This window comes from Choloepus didactylus, chromosome X, assembly GCF_015220235.1.
Source record: "Choloepus didactylus isolate mChoDid1 chromosome X, mChoDid1.pri, whole genome shotgun sequence".
In the NCBI taxonomy this organism is placed as follows: Eukaryota; Metazoa; Chordata; class Mammalia; order Pilosa; family Megalonychidae; genus Choloepus; species Choloepus didactylus.
Window position 1 is genome coordinate 74,336,643 of NC_051334.1, and position 20,932 is coordinate 74,357,574.

The following is a 20,932-nucleotide window of genomic DNA, read 5'->3' on the forward strand; positions in this document are numbered from 1 at the left end:
GATTCGATTTGCAAGTATTTTGTTGAGGATTTATGCATCTATATTCATTAGGGAGATTGGCCGGTAGTTTTCCTTTTTTGTAACATCTTTGCCTGGTTTTGGTATTAGATTGATGTTTGCTTCATAAAATGAGTTAGGTAGTGTTCCCTTTTCTTCAATGTTTTGAAAGAGTTTGAGTAAGATTGGTGTCAGTTCTTTCTGGAAAGTTTGGTAGAATTCCCCTGTGAAGCCATCTGGCCCTGGGCATTTATTTGTGGGAAGATTTTTGATGACTGATTGGATCTCTTTGCTTGTGATGGGTTGGTTGAGGTCTTCTATTTCTTCTCTGGTCAGTCTAGGTTGTTCATATGTTTCCAGGAAATTGTCCATTTCTTCTACATTGTCCAGTTTGTTGCCATACAGTTGTTCATAATATCCTCTTATAATTTTTTTAATTTCTTCAGGATCTGCAGTTATGTCACCTTTTTCATTCATTATTTTGTTTATATGGGTCTTCTCTCTTTTTGATTTTGTCAGTCTAGCTAGGGGCTTGTCAATCTTGTTGATCTTCTCAAAGAACCAACTTTTGGTGATATTTATCCTCTCTATTGTTTTTTTGTTCTCTATGTCATTTATTTCTGCTTTAATCCTTGTTATTTCTTTTCTTCTACTTGGTTTAGGATTGGTTTGCTGTTCATTTTCTAGCTTCTTCAATTGATCCATTAGTTCTTTGATTTTGGCTCTTTCTTCCTTTTTAATATATGCGTTTAGTGCTATAAATTTCCCCCTCAGCACTGCTTTTGCTGCATCCCATAGATTTTGGTATGTTGTGTTCTCATTTTCATTCATCTCTATATATTTAGCAATTTCTCTTGCTATTTCTTCTTTAACCCACTGATTGTTTAGGAGTGTGTTGTTTAACCTCCAGGTATTTGTGAATTTTCTAAGTCTCTGATGGTTATTGACTTCTAATTGTATTCCATTGTGGTCACAGAATGTGCTTTGAATAATTTCAATCTTTTCAAATTTATTGAGGCTTGTTTTATGTCCCAGCATATGATCTATTCTGGAGAAAGTTCCGTGAGCACTAGGAAAGTATGTGTATCCTGGTGATTTGGGATGTAATGTCCTGTATATGTCTGTTAAATCTAATTCATTTATCAGATTGTTTAGGTTTTCAATTTCCTTATTGGTCTTCTGTCTGGTTGATCTATCTATAGGAGAGAGTGATGTGTTGAAGTCTCCCACAATTATTGTGGAAACATCAATTGCTTCCTTTAGTTTTGCCAGTGTTTCTCTCATGTATTTTGTGGCACCTTGGTTGGGTGCATAGACATTTACGATTGTTATTTCTTCTTGCTGAATTGCCCCTTTTATTAGTACGTAGTGGTCTTCTTTGTCTCTCAAAACATCCCTGCATTTGAAGTCTATTTTATCTGAGATTAATATTGCTACACCTGCTTTCTTTTGGCTGTAGCTTGCATGAAATATTTTTTTCCATCCTTTCACTTTCAGTTTCTTTGTGTCCCTGTGTCTAAGATGAGTCTCTTGTATGCAACATATTGATGGTTCATTTTTTTTGATCCATTCTGCGAATCTATATCTTTTAATTGGGGAGTTTAATCCATTTACATTCAACGTTATAACCGTGAAGGCATTTCTTGAATCGGCCATCTCATCCTTTGGTTTATGTTTGCCATATTTTTCCCTCTCTCTATTAATATCCTTTATTGTACCCATACCGAATCTCTTTAGTACTGAACCTTTCTCCAAGTCTCTCTGTCCTGTCTTTGTTTCTCTGTCTGTAGGGCTCCCTTTAGTATCTCCAGTAGGGCAGGTCTCTTGTTAGCAAATTCTCTCAGCATTTCTTTGTCTGTGAAAAATTTAAGCTCTCCCTCAAATTTGAAGGAGAGCTTTGCTGGATAAAGTATTCTTGGCTGGAAATTTTTCTCACTCAGAATTTTAAATATATCGTGCCACTGCCTTCTCGCCTCCATGGTGGCTGCTGAGTAGTCACTACTTAGTCTTATGCTGTTTCCTTTGTATGTGGTGAATTGCTTTTCTCTTGCTGCTTTCAGAACTTGTTCCTTCTCTTCTGTGTTTGACAGTGTGATCAGTATATGTCTCGGAGTGGGTTTATTTGGATTTATTCTATTTGGAGTTCGCTGAGCATTTATGATTTGTGTATTTATGTTGTTTAGAAGATTTGGGAAGTTTTCCCCAACAATGTCTTTGAATACTCTTCCTAGACCTTTACCCTTTTCTTCCCCTTCTGGGACACCAATGAGTCTTATATTTGGACGTTTCATATTATCTATCATATCCCTGAGGTCCATTTCGATTTTTTCAATTTTTTTCCCCATTCTTTCTTTTATGCTTTCATTTTCCATTCTGTCATCTTCCAGGTCACTGATTCGTTGTTCAACTTCCTCTAGTCTTGTACTATGAGTGTCCAGAGTCTTTTTAATTTGGTCAACAGTTTCTTTAATTTCCATAAGATCATCCATTTTTTTATTTAGTCTTGCAATGTCTTCTTTATGCTCTTCTAGAGTCTTCTTGATTTCCTTTATATCCCGTACTATGGTCTCATTGTTCATCTTTAGTTCTTTGAGTAGCTGCTCTAGGTGCTGTGTCTCTTCTGGTCTTTTGATTTGGGTGCTTGGGCTTGGGTTATCCATATCGTCTGGTTTTTCATATGCTTTATAATTTTCTGTTGTTTTTGGCCTCGTGGCATTTGCTGAACTTGATAGGGTTCTTTTAGGGTTTGTAGACCTATTGAAGTCCTTATCTCTAATTTATCAGATCTACAGCTTCGTGGAGTACACTTTCTCTAACTAACCAGCAGGTGGCGTCCACGAGCCACCTGTCCTCCACAAGCCAGTTCTCCCCTGCTTAGCCTTTTTGGTGAGTGGGGGAGTGAGTCTTGTGGGGCCCAATTGGTGTACCAAGCTTGCGTGTATAGTTGGTGTTGCCTGCCCTGTATGTGGGGCGTGTTTCTGGGCAGTCGGGGAGGGGGGGTGGCCCTAACAATCAAATCTCCCTGGTGATGCCAGAGTTTTAAAGCTGCTGCAATAGTCTAATCCTTCAGTTCAGTCCTGCCACAGTTTGTCTCTGCCACTGACCCACAAGTCCTTGGTATTGGCGTATGGCTCCTGAGACTTGCAAGTGGGCCCCTCTTCCAGGCTGTGCACCCCGGGTCCTCTGTTGAGGGATGAGTGTGCTATGTCACAGGTGAGTGCCGTCCCCCCAGGGCACTTCTGGGCTGCTGGGCTGTGTAGGGAGGCTTCCAGTCTGCTCAAATGATGGCTGAGTGGGGCTTTGTTAATTCACACTGCTCCACCTTCCCAACTCTGGGACAATCAGCTGAGGTTTCAGGGAAGGCTAATGTCCACGCCCAGTTTTGTGGTGTGTGCCTGTTATTTGAAGCACTTCCGTCACACTGGGTTGTCTGGGGCAGCTCTGGGCTATGGGGCTGGCGATGGGCAGGAGTGTTTCCTGTCCACCAGGATGGTGGCTGTGAGTGGACACCCCCCTTTTCTTGGGAAGTTGTGGTGTTTAGTGAATTTTCTCAGCCACTGGATTATTGCCTTTTGTCTCAGAGCTCTCTTAGTTCTGCTCTTGACTTGACCTGCCCAAATTGACAGTCTTTGAAGCTTTCTGTATTGGGCTTCTTAGAGTAATTGTTTTAGAATAAGAAAAAAGGATTAAAAAAAAAAAAAAAAAAGGGCCCTCCTCAGAGATCTAATGGGTTATTGAAATGCTAGTAGACAAAGCAACCAGGGCCATTAAGGAAAGGTCCACAGGGCAGAGAGATCAGCTTTTCTTCGGGATTTGCATATGCACCTCAAGGCCTGAGCTCCGCCCTTCCCCTTTCTATGTTCACCAGAACTCCAAAAATCCTCTGCTTTTATTTTGGAGTTTTTCGTGTTGTTTTTTTTTTTTCTATGCCTGTCTCCTCTCTGCTGGGCTGGCTGCTCTCAGATTCTCTGGTGTCTGGTCTCAGTCTATCTATGGTTGGAGTTTGGATCAGTAGAATGAGTTTCCGATAAGGGCTGCCACTGCAGTTCTCCCTTCTCCTTCCCGGAGCTGACAGCCCCTCCTCCCATGGGACTGAGCCTGGCAGGGAGGGGCGCGGGTCCCCTGGCCGCAAAAACTTACAGATTTCGCTGATCTCAGCAGTTCCACGTTTTCATGAGTGTTGTATGAAGTATGCCCAAAGACAGATTGCTCTGTGGTGTCGAGTCCACGCAGTTCCTGGCTTTCTACCTACTTTCCTGGAGGAGTAACTAAAACATACAGCTCACCAGTCTGCCATCTTGCCCCGCCTCCCGACATAGTTTCTTGCTGACATTTGGAGACAGTTGGCGATGCGGATAGAAGGACGTTTGGAGATGCTAAGCTAAGAAATGAAGCCCAGAGTTTGCCCCAGAGAAGCTAAGAGAGACACAGAGAAATTTTGGAGAATGCCATTTTGAAATGCAACCTGGGAGCAAAGGACCAGCAGACGCCAGCCACGTGCCTTCCCAGCTGACAGAGGTGTTCCAGATGCCATCAGCCGTTCTTCAGTAAAGGTATCCTCTTGTTGATGCCTTAGTTTGAACACTTTTATGGCCTTAGGACTGTAACTTTGTAACCAAATAAACTCCCTTTATAAAGGCCAATCCATTTCTGGTATTTTGCATAACATTAGCATTAGCAAACCGGAACAGTGGCCTAAAACAGCAAATGTCCACTGCATCTGCCATTCCAAAGTTGTCTAATTAGGATTCAGTACCACAGTATGCTGCCATTAAATTTCTTCAATTTGTGGTTCTTTACTCAAACTAGCAATATTAATTGAGAAAGGCAAACTAAACAATGTTTTTCATTATCATGCCAGAAATCAGAAAACACTTATATGTTTAGAATTCATTCTTTTAGTCTACAATTTTGAGAATGTAGTTTAAGTAATCACTTCCATCTGGAAACCAATTTAAGCATAGAAAAGTGAGCCAGATTATTCCTTGCTAAATGAGTTTCCCAAAGAAATGACTTCACTAAGAACATGTTGGAAGTAAAATTTACATTTGTGTAATTTACTTATGAACACTTTTGCAGAGAAGACTCAGAGTGTTTAGATGGGTTGTCATAGTCACCAAAAAGGTCATGTCTTTGTGCTGAGGCACAGATATTCCCTGGATGCATGAACAAGTTGAATTCCTTCAACAGTTCATAAAATATCTCTTTAGCACCTATCATGGAAGCTATGCTGCATCACACAGATCTCCCCTTCAGGACTAAAGTGTTTATTCCCCAGTGGCTCTTTGGGAATTACCTAGGCTACTTCATCCAAGGTTAGGCCCTATTCTCAGGATAGCCAGCATCCAATGACTAACTAGTCAACACTGAAGTATAAATCCTGTCTCCCTCAACCTAACCTGGAACAATTTTGAAGGGACCATCACAGCTTCAGGGCCCCCCACGGGGTAGCCTAAGGACTTGTGACTGTACCTCAGCCCAACTTCTCCCTTTAGCTAGTACTGCTTCTTTCATTTCCTCCACAGGTTTGTATCCTGAGATTACCCCTTAACAAACTTTCTGCACATTAATCCTCATCTCAAAATCTGTTTCCAGGGCATCCCAACATGTGATAATACCATATCCAACTACATCCCCTAATATCCAGGAAGTAGAGGCAACTGCTATATTGTGCATCCCTTAATCCACCAAAGGAATAACCTCTACTGAAGCCACAGAAGCTTATCTAGTATACATGTGATTACTACTATACTCAGGACATGTTTCATTTTTAAATTGGTGAGTTATATAATTAACAGATATTTCCATCTTGGATTTAAGTTTCATAACAAGTCTAATGTTATTATTAACCTTTGCAGAAATATTTTCTGCAGTCACACCAGTCTACATTAAACTTTTAAGTTACAGAAACTATGCTCAAAAGTTTTGTAACATCAAAATTCTCATTGACACCATTAATAAATATACTGAAATGGGTAATATTACTTACGTATGTGTAACAGAAATCAACCCAAATAAATTACCCTTTTTAAGCAATCTGTCCAATCAATTCGCAGCCATATCTTCAACATGCCAAACAACAGCATTTCTGGTTAGACATATTAGAAATGTAAGGATACATTTTGTGCCTCACTCAATAGACACTCTGTTATAAAATTGCCATCCTAAAAGGGTTTGATGACTGGACAATTTTTTCCCCTTAACACAGGCATACCTGAGAGATATTGAAGGTTTGGTTCCAGGTCACCACAATAAAATAAATATCACAATAAATCAAGTCACCCAAATTTTTTGTTTTCCGAGTGCATATAAAAGTTATGCTTACAGTATATCGTAGTCTATTCAGTGTGCAATAGCATTATGTCTATAAAAACAAGGTATATACCTTAATTTAAAAATATTTATTTCTAAAAATGCTAACCAACATCTGAGTCTTCAGCAAGTCATAATCTTTTTGGTGGTGGAGGGTCTTGCCTTGATATTGATGTTGGTGGGTGCTGAAGGTTGGGGTGGCTGTGGCAATTTCTTAAAATAAGACAACAGTGAAGTTTGTCACATCAATTGACCCTTCTTTTCACTTTAACACTTAGAGGCCATTGTATTAGGGTTATTAAATGGCCTAATTTCAATATTGTCGTGTCTCAGAGAATAGGGAGGCCAGAGGAGAGGGAGAGAGATGGGGGGAAGACTGGTTGGTGGAGCTGTCAGAACACACACAACATTTAATAAGTTCACCATCTTATTTGGGCATGGTATATAGTGCCTAAAAACAATTACAATAGTAACATCAAAAATCGCTGATCACAGATAACCATATTATTTAATAATGAAAAATTTTTAAATATTGTGAGAATTACCAAAATGTGACACAGAGACATGAAGTGAGCACATGCTGCTGGAAAATTGTGCCAAGAGATTGCTTAATGCAGGGTTGCCACAAACCTTCAATTTGTAAAAAATGTAATCTCTGCAAAGCGCAATAAAGTGCAATAAAACAAGGTATGCCTGTATATAACTATAACTGCATTTTACAACATAATTGCTTATTTTTTTCACATTCTAAAATAAACCTTGTTGAAATTTCAATCCTTCTCTTGAGTTCATAAGTGTTTCATTATAGAGCTTCTCTGTATACTGGACATAGTTTCTACTATAGTTTGTTTCTTAATGGGTTATTAAGTTTCAATCATTGGACACAGACACACTTTGTTTGCATATTAAACACAGAGGAACCTATTTTACTTCCACCACAAAGAAATTTGTTCTTTCCCATTTTCTTGAAACACCCTCTCAAATCTAGCTTTTTCCCCCCACTTCTGATAGAGTGATGAGTGCCACAAATATTTTATTTTCCTCATATCTGCTATAAGAAAAACAACATCACAAAAATATGACAAGTAGCAACTTGACACACAGGATATATGACTATAACTTTAGACATCTCCATGTCTAAAGGTGTCAGCTAACACTTGACTCTAACTAATTGTTGCTTAGTGAGAATACTGGCCAAGTACTTCCAGAATTTTGAATTTTTTTCAAAAAAAGCCACAAATCCAGACTTCCACGTGAAAAGTCCTGAATATTAAATGTTGGCAACTAATTCAACTTTATACAACACATCTCTGGCCATATTCAGCTAATGGTCTGCCAGTTTGCAAACTCCTTCCTATATGATAAAATCCTTTAGAATGTAGTATTAGGAGAAATGTTTGTCAGTCTTGGGGTATTCCTTCTAGCACAGTGGGAAAAAAGTGTGAGTTCTGCAATTAGGTTTGAATCCCATCTTTGCTCCTTGCTAGCTGAGTGATTACGAGCAAACTACTTTTTTTCACCAAGCCTCAGGTTTCTCACCTGCAAAATGGGGTCAATTAAAGTAATTGCCTTATAGGTATTTTGTGATATATAATGTAAAGGGCTTAGAATAGTGCCTGGAACAAACTAAGTACCCAGAATATGTCAGTTTTTATTATTCAAGAATGAAAATTACGTAAGCTATCACATTATCCTTTTTCCCTGGCTGCAAGGAAGCTCACAGATAAATTTAATGCTCAATTAAAGCTCAGTAACTATAATAGACATTGTGTTTGGCATGATTGCTTCTTTTCAGGGTAACTTTCTATTCCTAATTTAAAAGCTTTCCTCTACTTGAATACTTCATTATACTTGAACATACATCATAGAAGCAAATGGGTTGTAAACAACTGAAAAAAATTTAAAATAAATACTAAGTTCCATACATTTTTTTGAGGAAAAAATGGAAGAATTAGGCTATATGACTATATAGTTAGGTGGGTTTATAACGAGTTCAATGATTGTACCCAAAGAGCATTGACTGATGGATTGATGCTAACCTGGAGATTACTCTATGCTGTCATGAGGGTTCTGTCCTCGGTTTTGTCCTGTTTACAAATAAATTAGACAAGGGGTCAGCAAACTACAGCAGTTTGTTTTTATAAAGAAAATTTTATTGGAACACAAAAATGCAGATTTTACACTACAATGGAAGAGTTGAGAGTTATGACAGTCTGTATGGCCCATAAGCCTAAAATATTTAATAACTGACCCTTAAAGAAAAAGTGTGAAGGACATTTAATGAGATGAAGATAGGTGGCATACCTACCAAATCTGAAGATGATACACACTAGGAGGAAGAGTTAATACATAGGACAATAGGTTTGGAATTCACAAAGATAAAAACAGCTAAAAAAAGCCTATAAATATCAGAATGACACTTAACAGATATAAAGTACAGCTATTAGGTACTTAACTATAAAAGCAGAGGAAGAGGAATTCAGATTAGAGACAACTGATGCAGAAAATGGCAGAGTAGGGAGCTCCAGGGCTCATTCTTTCTCCAAAACAGCAAGTGGACAGGAAGAAACTGTCTAAAACAACTGCTTTGGAGCACTGAAGACCAGGGGAGAACTGTACAGCATCCAGGGAAGAGAAGTAAGAAGTGAATAAAGAATTATGAGTAGCTTGCTCCACAGCAGCTGCTGGCACCCAAAACCCATTTTCAAGGTGGGCTGCCTTGGGACCCAGTCCCTGGCTGGCTGCTGTGGACAGAAAAGTACATGTAATACTTCTTTCCCAAGAATGGAGTGGGGGCAGGGCATAGCTAAACACTGATCATCGCTTTTCTTTTTTTTTTTTTTAATTCAGTTTTATTGAAATATATTCACAAACCATACAGTCATCCATGGTATACAATCAACTGTTCACAGTATGATCATATAGTTATGCGTTCATCACCACAATCTATTTCTGAACATTTTCCTTACATCAGAAAGAATCAGAATAAGAATAAAAAATAAAAGTGAAAAGAGAATACCCAAACCATCCCCCCATCCCACCCTATTTGTCATTTAGTTTTTACTCCCATTTTTCTACTGATTTTTTTTCAATTTTTTAACTTTGTTTATCAAAAAATTAAAAACAAACAGGCAAACAACAACCCAAAAAACCCCACAACATTTCAAACAAAGCAATGGATTAAGGAAAACAAATAACCTAAAATAACTACTTTGCTTCCAATATGTTCCTACCATACCCCAAGAAAATTAATAAACCATGTCCAAACAGAGGAGTAAGAAAAACAAATAATCTAAAATAACTACATTGCTTCCAACATGTTCCTACCATACCCCAAGAAAATTAACAACACCTAAGAAAACAAAGGAATAAGAGAAAAAAAAAACCTAAAATAACTCTATTGCTTCCAACATGATCTTACTATATCCAAGAAAGTTTACAAACCATAATCATTCCAGAGCATTCCCATAACATTGAGATTACCCTCCATAGTTTATCTGTTCTTATAAGATTATCATTCCCCCTCCACTAATTGGTATCTCTAGGTCCCCTAAATTCTACAGTATAAAACATTGTACATTTTTCACAGAATTCACATTAGGGGTAACATACAATATCTCTCTTTTTGTGCCTGGCTTATTTTGCTCAGCATTATGTCTTTTTTTTTTTTTTAATCTTCATTTTATTGAGATATATTCATATAGCACGCAGTCATACAAAACAAATCGTACTTTCGATTGTTCACAGTACCATTACATAGTTGTACATTCATCACCCAAATCAATCCCTGACACCTTCATTAGCACACACACAAGAATAACAAGAATAATAATTAGAGTGAAAAAGAGCAATTGAAGTAAAAAAGAACACTGGGTACCTTTGTCTGTTTGTTTCCTTCCCCTATTTTTCTACTCATCCATCCATAAACTAGACGAAGTGGAGTGTGGTCCTTATGGCCTTCCCAATCCCCCTGTCACCCATCATAAGCTACATTTTTATACAACTGTCTTCGAGATTCATGGGTTCTGGGTTGTAGTTTGATAGTTTCAGGTATCCACCACCAGCTACCCCAATTCTTTAGAACCTAAAAAGGGTTGTCTAAAGTGTGCGTAAGAGTGCCCACCAGAGTGAACTCTCGGCTCCTTTTGGATTCTCTCTGCCACTGAAGCTTATTTCATTTCCTTTCACATCCCCCTTTTGGTCAAGAAGATGTTCTCCGTCCCACGATGCCAGGTCTACATTCCTCCCCGGGAGTCATATTCCACGTTGCCAGGGAGATTCACTCCCCTGGGTGTCTGATCCCACGTAGGGGGGAGGGCAGTGATTTCACCTTTCAAGTTGGCTTAGCTAGAGAGACAGGGCCACATCTGAGCAACAAAGAGGCATTCGGGAGGAGGCTCTTAGGCACAACCATAGGGAGGCCTAGCCTCTCCTTTGCAGCAACTGTCTTCCCAAGGGTAAAACCTGTGGTAGAGGGCTCAACCCATCAGACCACCAGTCCCCTATGTCTGTGGTCATGTTAGCAACCATGGAGGAGGGCTAGGCGAATACCCCTGCATTCTCCACAGGCTCCTCAAGGGGGCACTGCATCTTTTTTTTTTCCTTGTTTTTTTTTTTTTTTTTTTAACTTTCCCTTCTTTTTTAAATCAACTGTATGAAAAAAAAGTTAAAAAGAAAACAAACATACAATAAAAGAACATTTTAAAGAGACCATAACAAGGGAGTAAGAAAAAGACAACTAACCTAAGACAACTGCTTAACTTCCAACATGTTCCTACTTTACAGCAAGAAAGTTACCTAATATAGCAACATTTCTGTGAACTTGCTCCTACTATATCCATCAGAAATTAACAGACCATAGTCATTCCTGGGCATCCCCAGAACGTTAAATAGCTTATCTGTTCTTCTTGGATTATTGTTCCCTCTTCCTTAATTGCTCTCTATTGCTAGTTCCCCTACATTCTACATTATAAGCCATTTGTTTTATATTTTTCAAAGTTCACATTAGTGGTAGCATATAATATTTCTCTTTTTGTGCCTGGATTATTTCGCTTAGCATTATGTCTTCAAGGTTCATCCATGTTGTCATATGTTTCATGAGATCGTTCCTTCTTACTGCCGCGTAGTATTCCATCGTGTGTATATACCACATTTCATTTATCCACTCATCTGTTGAAGGACATTTGGGTTGTTTCCATCTTTTGGCAATTGTGAATAATGCTGCTATGAACATTGGCGTGCAGATATCTGTTCGTGTCACTGCTTTCCGATCTTCCGGGTATATACCGAGAAGTGCAATCGCTGGGTCGAATGGTAACTCTATATCTAGTTTTCTAAGGAACTGCCAGACTGACTTCCAGAGTGGCTGAACCATTATACAGTCCCACCAACAGTGAATAAGAGTTCCAATTTCTCCACATCCCCTCCAGCATTTGTAGTTTCCTGTTTGTTTAATGGCAGCCATTCTAACCGGTGTTAGATGGTATCTCATTGTGGTCTTAATTTGCATCTCTCTAATAGCTAGTGAAGCTGAACATTTTTTCATGTGTTTCTTGGCCATTTGTATTTCCTCTTCAGAGAACTGTCTTTTCATATCTTTTCCCCATTTTATAATTGGGCCGACTGTACTATTGTCATTGAGTTGTAGGATTTCTTTATATATGCAAGATATCAGTCTTTTGTCAGATACATGGTTTCCAAAAATTTTTTCCCATTGAGTTGGCTGCCTCTTTACCTTTTTGAGAAATTCCTTTGAGGTGCAGAAACTTCTAAGCTTGAGGAGTTCCCATTTATCTATTTTTTCTTTTGTTGCTTGTGCTTTGGGTGTAAAGTCTAGGAAGTGGCCGCCTAATACAAGGTCTTGAAGATGTTTTCCTACATTATCTTCTAGGAGTTTTATGGTACTTTCTTTTATATTGAGATCTTTGGTCCATTTTGAGTTAATTTTTGTGTAGGGGGTGAGGTAGGGGTCCTCTTTCATTCTTTTGGATATGGATATCCAACTCTCCCAGCCCCATTTGTTGAAAAGACCATTATGACTCAGTTCAGTGACTTTGGGGGCCTTATCAAAGATCAGTCGGCCATAGATCTGAGGGTCTATCTCCGAATTCTCAATTCGATTCCATTGATCTATATGTCTATCTTTGTGCCAGTACAATGCTGTTTTGGAAACTGTGGCTTTATAATAAGCTTCAAACTCAGGGAGTGTAAGTCCTCCCACTTCGTTTTTCTTTTTTAGAGTGTCTTTAGCAATTCGAGGCATCTTCCCTTTCCAAATAAATTTGATAACTAGCTTTTCCAAGTCTGCAAAGTAGATTGTTGGAATTTTGATTGGGATTGCATTGAATCTGTAGATGAGTTTGGGTAGAATTGACATCTTAATGACATTTAGTCTTCCTATCCATGAACATGGAATATTTTTCCATCTTTTAAGGTCCCCTTCTATTTCTTTTAGTAGAGTTATGTAGTTTTCTTTGTATAGGTCTTTTACATCTTTGGTTAAGTTGATTCCTAGGTACTTGATTTTTTTAGTTGCTATTGAAAATGGTATCTTTTTCTTGAGTGTCTCTTCAGTTTGTTCACTTCTAGCATATAGAAACATTACTGACTTATGTGCATTAACCTTGTATCCCGCTACTTTGCTAAATTTGTTTATTAGCTCTAGTAGCTGTATCGTCGATTTCTCAGGGTTTTCTAGATATAAGATCATATCATCTGCAAACAATGACAGTTTTACTTCTTCTTTTCCAATTTGGATGCCTTTTATTTCTTTGTCTTCCCGGATTGCCCTGGCTAGCTCTTCCAGCACAATGTTGAATAACAGTGGTGACAGCGGGCATCCTTGTCTTGTTCCTGATCTTAGAGGGAAGGCTTTCAGTCTCTCTCCATTGAGTACTATGCTGGCTGTGGGTTTTTCATATATGCTCTTTATCATGTTGAGGAAGTTTCCTTCAATTCCTACCTTTTGAAGTGTTTCTATCAAAAAGGGATGTTGGATTTTGTCAAATGCTTTTTCAGCATCTATTGAGATGATCAATTGATTTTTCCCTTTTGACTTGTTAATGTGTTGTAATACATTGATTGATTTTCTTATGTTGAACCATCCTTGCATGCCTGGAATAAACCCCACTTGGTCATGGTGTATGATTTTTTTAATGTGTCTTTGGATTCGATTTGCAAGTATTTTGTTGAGGATTTTTGCATCTATATTCATTAGGGAGATTGGCCGGTAGTTTTCCTTTTTTGTAACATCTTTGCCTGGTTTGGGTATTAGATTGATGTTAGCTTCATAAAATGAGTTAGGTAGTGTTCCATTTTCTTCAATGTTTTGAAAGAGTTTGAGTAAGATTGGTGTCAGTTCTTTCTGGAAAGTTTGGTAGAATTCCCCTGTGAAGCCATCTGGCCCTGGGCATTTATTTGTGGAAAGATTTTTGATGACTGATTGGATCTCTTTGCTTGTGATGGGTTGGTTGAGGTCTTCTATTTCTTCTCTGGTCAGTCTAGGTTGTTCATATGTTTCCAGGAAATTATCCATTTCCTCTACATTATCCAGTTTGTTGCCATACAGTTGTTCATAGTATCCTCTTATAATTTTTTTAATTTCTTCAGGATCTGCAGTTATGTCACCTTTTTCATTCATTATTTTGTTTATATGGGTCTTCTCTCTTTTTGATTTTGTCAGTCTAGCTAGGGGCTTGTCAATCTTGTTGATCTTCTCAAAGAACCAACTTTTGGTGATATTTATCCTCTCTATTGTTTTTTTGTTCTCTATGTCATTTATTTCTGCTTTAATCCTTGTTATTTCTTTTCTTCTACTTGGTTTAGGATTGGTTTGCTGTTCATTTTCTAGCTTCTTCAGTTGATCCATTAGTTCTTTGATTTTGGCTCTTTCTTCCTTTTTAATATATGCGTTTAGTGCTATAAATTTCCCCCTCAGCACTGCTTTTGCTGCATCCCATAGGTTTTGGTATGTTGTGTTCTCATTTTCATTCGTCTCTATATATTTAGCAATTTCTCTTGCTATTTCTTCTTTAACCCACTGATTGTTTAGGAGTGTGTTGTTTAACCTCCAGGTATTTGTGAATTTTCTAAGTCTCTGATGGTTATTGACTTCTAATTGTATTCCATTGTGGTCAGAGAATGTGCTTTGAATAATTTCAATCTTTTTAAATTTATTGAGGCTTGTTTTATGTCCCAGCATATGATCTATTCTGGAGAAAGTTCCATGAGCACTAGAAAAGTATGTGTATCCTGGTGTTTTGGGAAGTAATGTCCTGTATATGTCTGTTAAATCTAATTCATTTATCAGATTGTTTAGGTTTTCAATTTCCTTATTGGTCTTCTGTCTGGTTGATCTATCTATAGGAGAGAGTGATGTGTTGAAGTCTCCCACAATTATTGTGGAAACATAAATTGCTTCCTTTAGTTTTGCCAGTGTTTCTCTCATGTATTTTGTGGCACCTTGGTTGGGTGCATAGACACTTACGATTATTATTTCTTCTTGCTGAATTGCCCCTTTTATTAGTACGTAGTGGCCTTCTTTGTCTCTCAAAACATCCCTGCATTTGAAGTCTATTTTATCTGAGATTAATATTGCTACACCTGCTTTCTTTTGGCTGTAGCTTGCATGAAATATTTTTTTCCACCCTTTCACTTTCAGTTTCTTTGTGTCCCTGTGTCTAAGATGAGTCTCTTGTATGCAACATATTGATGGTTCATTTTTTTTGATCCATTCTGCGAATCTATATCTTTTAATTGGGGAGTTTAATCCATTTACATTCAACGTTATAACCGTGAAGGCATTTCTTGAATCAGCCATCTTATCCTTTGGTTTATGTTTGTCATATTTTTCCCCTCTGTCTATTAATATCCTTTATTGCACCCATACCGAATCTCTTTAGTACTGAACCTTTCTCCAAGTCTCTCTGTCCTTTCTTTGTTTCTCTGTCTGTAGGGCTCCCTTTAGTATCTCCAGTAGGGCAGGTCTCTTGTTAGCAAATTCTCTCAGCATTTGTTTGTCTGTGAAAAATTTAAGCTCTCCCTCAAATTTGAAGGAGAGCTTTGCTGGATAAAGTATTCTTGGCTGGAAATTTTTCTCACTCAGAATTTTAAATATATCGTGCCACTGCCTTCTTGCCTCCATGGTGGCTGCTGAGTAGTCACTACTTAGTCTTATGCTGTTTCCTTTGTATGTGGTGAATTGCTTTTCTCTTGCTGCTTTCAGAACTTGCTCCTTCTCTTCTGTGTTTGATAGTGTGATCAATATATGTCTCGGAGTGGGTTTATTTGGATTTATTGTATTTGGAGTTCGCTGAGCATTTATGATTTGTGTATTTATGTTGTTTAGAAGATTTGGGAAGTTTTCCCCAACAATTTCTTTGAATACTCTTCCTAGACCTTTACCCTTTTCTTCCCCTTCTGGGACACCAATGAGTCTTATATTTGGACGTTTCATATTATCTATCATATCCCTAAGGTCCATTTCGATTTTTTCAATTTTTTTCCCCATTCTTTCTTTTATGCTTTCATTTTCCATTCTGTCATCTTCCAGGTCACTGATTCGTTGTTCAACTTCCTCTAGTCTTGTACTATGAGTGTCCAGAATCTTTTTAATTTGGTCAACAGTTTCTTTAATTTCCATAAGATCATCCATTTTTTTATTTAGTCTTGCAATGTCTTCTTTATGCTCTTCTAGGGTCTCCTTGATTTCCTTTATCTCCCGTACTATGGTCTCATTGTTCATCTTTAGTTCTTTGAGTAGCTGCTCTAGGTGCTGTGTCTCTTCTGGTCTTTTGATTTGGGTGCTTGGGCTTGGGTTATCCATATCGTCTGGTTTTTTCATATGCTTTATAATTTTCTGTTGTTTTTGGCCTTGTGGCATTTGCTGAACTTGATAGGGTTCTTTTAGGATTTGTAGACCAATTGAAGTCCTTATCTCTAATTTATCAGATCTACAGCTTCGTGGAGTACACTTTCTCTAACTAACCAGCAGGTGGCGTCCACGAGCCACCTGTTCTCCACAAGCCAGTTCTCCCCTGCTTAGCCTTTTTGGTGAGTGGGGGAGTGAGTCTTGTGGGGTCCAATTGGTGTACCAAGCTTGCGTGTGTAGTTGGTGTTGCTTGCTGTGTATATGGGGCATGTTTCTGGGCAGTTAGGGAGGGGGGGGGTGGCTCTAACAATCAAATCTCCCTGGTGATCCCAGAGTTTTAAAGCTGCTGCAATAGTCTAATCCTTCAGTTCAGTCCTGCCACAGTTTGTCTCTGCCAGTGACCCACAAGTCCTTGGTATTGGCGTATGGCTCCTGAGACTTGCAAGTGGGCCCCTCTTCCAGGCCGTGCACCCCGGGTCCTCTGTTGAGGGATGACTGTGCTATGTCACAGGTGAGTGCCGTCCCCCCAGGGCAGTTCTGGGCTGCTGGGCTGTGTAGGGAGGCTCCCAGTCTGCTCAAATGATGGCTGAATGGGGCTTTGTTAATTCACACTGCTCCACCTTCCCAACTCTGGGACAATCAGCTGAGGTTGCAGGGAAGGCTAATGTCCACGCCCAGTTTTGTGGTGTGTGCCTGTTATTTGAAGCACTTCCGTCACACTGGGTTGTCTGGGGCAGTTCTGGGCTATGGGGCTGGCGATGGGCAGGAGTGTTTCCTGTCCACCAGGATGATGGCTGTGAGCGGACACCCCCCTTTTCTTGGGAAGTTGTGGTGTTTAGTGAATTTTCTCAGCCACTGGATTATTGCGTTTTGTCTCAGAGCTCTCCTAGTTCTGCTCTTGACTTGACCTGCCCAAATAGCAAGTCTTTGAAGCTTCCTGTATTGGGCTTCTTAGAGTAATTGTTTTAGAAAAAGAAAAAAGGATTAAAAAAAAAAAAAAAAAAACGGGCCCTCCTCAGAGATCTAATGGGTTATTGAAATACTAAGAGACAAAGCAACCAGGGCCATTAAGGAAAGGTCCACAGGGCAGAGAGATCAGCTTTTCTTCGGGATTTGCATATGCGCCTCAGGGCCCTTCCCCTTTCTATGTTCACCAGAACTCCAAAAATCCTCCGCTTTTATTTTGGAGTTTTTCGTGTTGTTTTTTTTCTATGCCTGTCTCCTCTCTGCTGGGCTGGCTGCTCTCAGATTCTCTGGTGTCTGGTCTCAGTCTATCTATGGTTGGAGTTTGAATCAGTAGAATGAGTTTCCGATAAGGGCAGCCACTGCAGTTCTCCCTTCTTCTTCCCGGAGCTGACAGCCCCTCCTCCCCCGGGAGTGAGCCTGGCAGGGAGGGGCGCGGGTCCCCTGGCCGCAAAAACTTACAGATTTCGCTGATCTCAGCAGTTCCACGTTTTCATGAGTGTTGTATGAAGTATGCCCAAAGTCAGATTGCTCTGTGGTGTCCAGTCCACGCAGTTCCTGGCTTTCTACCTACTTTCCTGGAGGAGTAACTAAAACATACAGCTCACCAGTCTGCCATCTTGCCCCGCTTCCTGATCATAGCTTTTCATTGCTGAACTCAGATCACTGAGTCCTGGCTCAGAGCTGCTGTTTCAGCCAACCCAGGACAGGGAAAACTGAGGCCACTGTCCGAAAAATGAACAGCCACTGTTGCTGTCCCTAACAGGGCCATAGACAGTGGAGGTTTAAAGACACAGTGCCATCCGAGGGCTGAGGGGAACAATTTGCTGAAGGGGCCAAAGGCTGGGTAGGCAAGAAAAGCACAGTTATGGGGAGTTGAAAAAAAGGCTTTTGGAGTCTTTCCTGACCTTCTACCCAGGGCTCATTGGAGCTGCTCTGTGCCCTCTTCATGTATCCCTGGCCCTGTTCTGGCTGGGAAATACTGACTTGGGAAAGTCCTCATGGGGGTCACCCACCTCCCAGAATTTTCCCTCCAGGAAAAAGCAGCTAGAGGCAACAAAAGAAGTGTAAAAAAAACTATGGAGGCCAAAAAAAAAAAGAATAAATCAAGAATCACAGGGAAGAAACAGGAAAGGAAGCTTTCTCCTGGGGGTGAAGCAATTTGCACAAATAGTGCAATCTTAAAAATTGTAATGCATATCTAGGGCAAGAAAAAGATGAAGAAGAGATGAAAAAATCTGAACAGCTAAACATGGGCAATATCAACAGTTTAGAATACATTGAAACAAGTGCCAAAGAAGTGGCTAAACACAAAGCCAATCAACAATAAAACCCTAGGCAAGAGAAATTGACATTCATAGTAAACTCAAGATAATCAGATGTCTAGACACCAGCAAATGTCAAACTATACTAAGAAACAGTAAGATATGGTCCAATCAAAGAATGAACTAAAACTTCAGAGGAGGCACAGAATTTGGAACAACTAATCAAAGACATTCAAACAAAATCTCCTAAATCAATTCAAAGAGATGAAAGAAAATATGACTAAAGAGATAAAGGATATTAAGAAGACATTTGGTGAGCATAAAGATGAATCTGAAAGTATAAAAAGAAACATAGACTAAAACCCGCTCATCGTGGGCCGGCGGGAGTTTACACGTTGGCTGGCTGGTGGGATGGCAGATGAGGAAGAAGACCCCACAGTGAGTGACTGCCTCTGCCCCAGCTCTCCCTTTCCTTCACTCGTTTGGGCTCAGTAGCCGCGGCCTTTCAGGCCGAGTTCAGAATCAAGTTTGTTTTCCTTAGTGAATTCAGTCAAGAGAGTTCGGGGACCTCTCGCCGTGCTTGCCTTTCCCTTCGGAGTCATCATCTTAGTACTGGAGCAGGACGTGAAGGAAGAGTAGGAAGTTTGAGGAAGAAAATGAAGAAATTGGAGGAGGTGCAGAAGGTGGGCAGGGTAAAAGAAAGAGACTTTTTTCTAAAGAATTACGGTGTATGATGTATGGATTTGGAGATGACCAGAATCCTTATACAGAGTCAGTGGATATTCTTGAAGACCTTGTCATAGAGTTCATCACTGAAATGACTCACAAAGCAATGTCAATTGGAAGACAAGGTCGAGTACAAGTTGAAGATATCGTCTTCTTGATTCGAAAGGACCCAAGGAAGTTTGCTAGGGTTAAAGACTTACTTACTATGAATGAAGAATTGAAACGAGCTAGAAAAGCATTTGATGAAGCAAACTACGGATCTTGATACTTTCTGTACTTTCTGAAGCTTCCTTATCTTCTGGGGCAACTATGTATAATAACTGCATTTTTCCTATAGTGGGGTACTGATATCTAATCATGAAAATGAAAGTTGGAGAAACACAGTTTTCAGCCTTACTTTTCATATCTTCGATTTTAGAGTATTTGAGCGTTTAATTTCCTGCCTTTGTATTGCCATACTTCAAATTACTTATTGGTTTGGTTTAATAACCATAGGTAAGTTTAAAATACTTTGCAATTCATGTAATTCTTTCTGATTTTTTACTTATCTAGATAATGAAGTATATTTATGTGTTAGGTGTTTTTTGCCATTGTAGGCTATATTGTAGCTGTTTAATATGTGACACCTAAATGGCACTTTTGATCCTCTGGTAACTGAAACGTGTTATGTTTTCTCAAATTTCTAAACAAAAGTAGCCTGTGAGATTAATAATGACAGTTAACTGGTTTGTGTTTCTCTTAAGTAGAAGGTGATATAGGAAAATATAGTCTTTTTTTTTTTTTTGGAAAGGTTTTAAATATCACATTCAATGTATTAAACAGTTATAGGGGAGGCGGGGCAAGATGGCAGACTGGTGAGCTGTATGTTTTAGTTACTCCTCTAGGAAAGTAGGTAGAAAGCCAGGAACTGCGTGGACTGGACACCACAGAGCAATCTGACTTTGGGCATACTTCATACAACACTCATGAAAACGTGGAACTGCTGAGATCAGCGAAATCTGTAAGTTTTTGCGGCCAGGGGACCCGCGCCCCTCCCTGCCAGGCTCAGTCCCGGGGGAGGAGGGGCAGTCAACTCCGGGAAGGAGAAGGGAGAACTGCAGTGGCAGCCCTTATCGGAAACTCATTCTACTGATCCAAACTCCAACCATAGATAGACTGAGACCAGACACCAGAGAATCTGAGAGCGGCCAGGCCAGCAGAGAGGAGACAGGCATAGAAAAAAAACAACACGAAAAACTCCAAAATAAAAGCGGAGGATTTTTGGAGTTCTGGTGAACATAGAAAGGGGAAGGGCCCTGAGGCGCATATGCAAATCCTGAAGAAAAGCTGATCTCTCTGCCCTGTGGACCTTTCCTTAATGGCCCTGGTTGCTTTGTCTCTTAGTATTTCAATAACCCATTAGATCTCTGAGGAGGGCCCTTTTTTTTTTTTAATCCTTTTTTCTTTTTCTAAAACAATTACTCTAAGAAGCCCAATACAGGAAGCTTCAAAGACTTGCTATTTGGGCAGGTCAAGTCAAGAGCAGAACTAGGAGAGCTCTGAGACAAAACGCAATAATCCAGTGGCTGAGAAAATTCACTAAACACCACAACTTCCCAAGAAAAGGGGGGTGTCCGCTCACAGCCATCATCCTGGTGGACAGGAAACACTCCTGCCCATCGCCAGCCCCATAGCCCAGAACTGCCCCAGACAACCCAGTGTGACGGAAGTGCTTCAAATAACAGGCACACACCACAAAACTGGGCGTGGACATTAGCCTTCCCTGCAACCACAGCTGATTGTCCCAGAGTTGGGAAGGTAG

General features: G+C 39.7%; 2 protein-coding genes across 2 annotated transcripts in view; one reads left to right on the forward strand and one right to left on the reverse strand.

Annotated features, from left to right (window-relative positions):
* Positions 1-20,932, reverse strand: part of TEX11 (testis expressed 11) — a 508,239-nt gene that overhangs the window by 283,586 nt on the left and 203,721 nt on the right. The gene's annotated exons all lie outside the window — the stretch shown is intronic.
* On the forward strand, positions 18,783-19,553 carry LOC119522783 (transcription initiation factor TFIID subunit 13). The gene is made up of 2 exons (XM_037821418.1): positions 18,783-18,843; positions 19,049-19,553. Exons 1-2 carry the CDS (start codon positions 18,817-18,819, stop codon positions 19,394-19,396), a joined length of 375 nt encoding a protein of 124 aa, XP_037677346.1. The 5' UTR covers positions 18,783-18,816; the 3' UTR covers positions 19,397-19,553.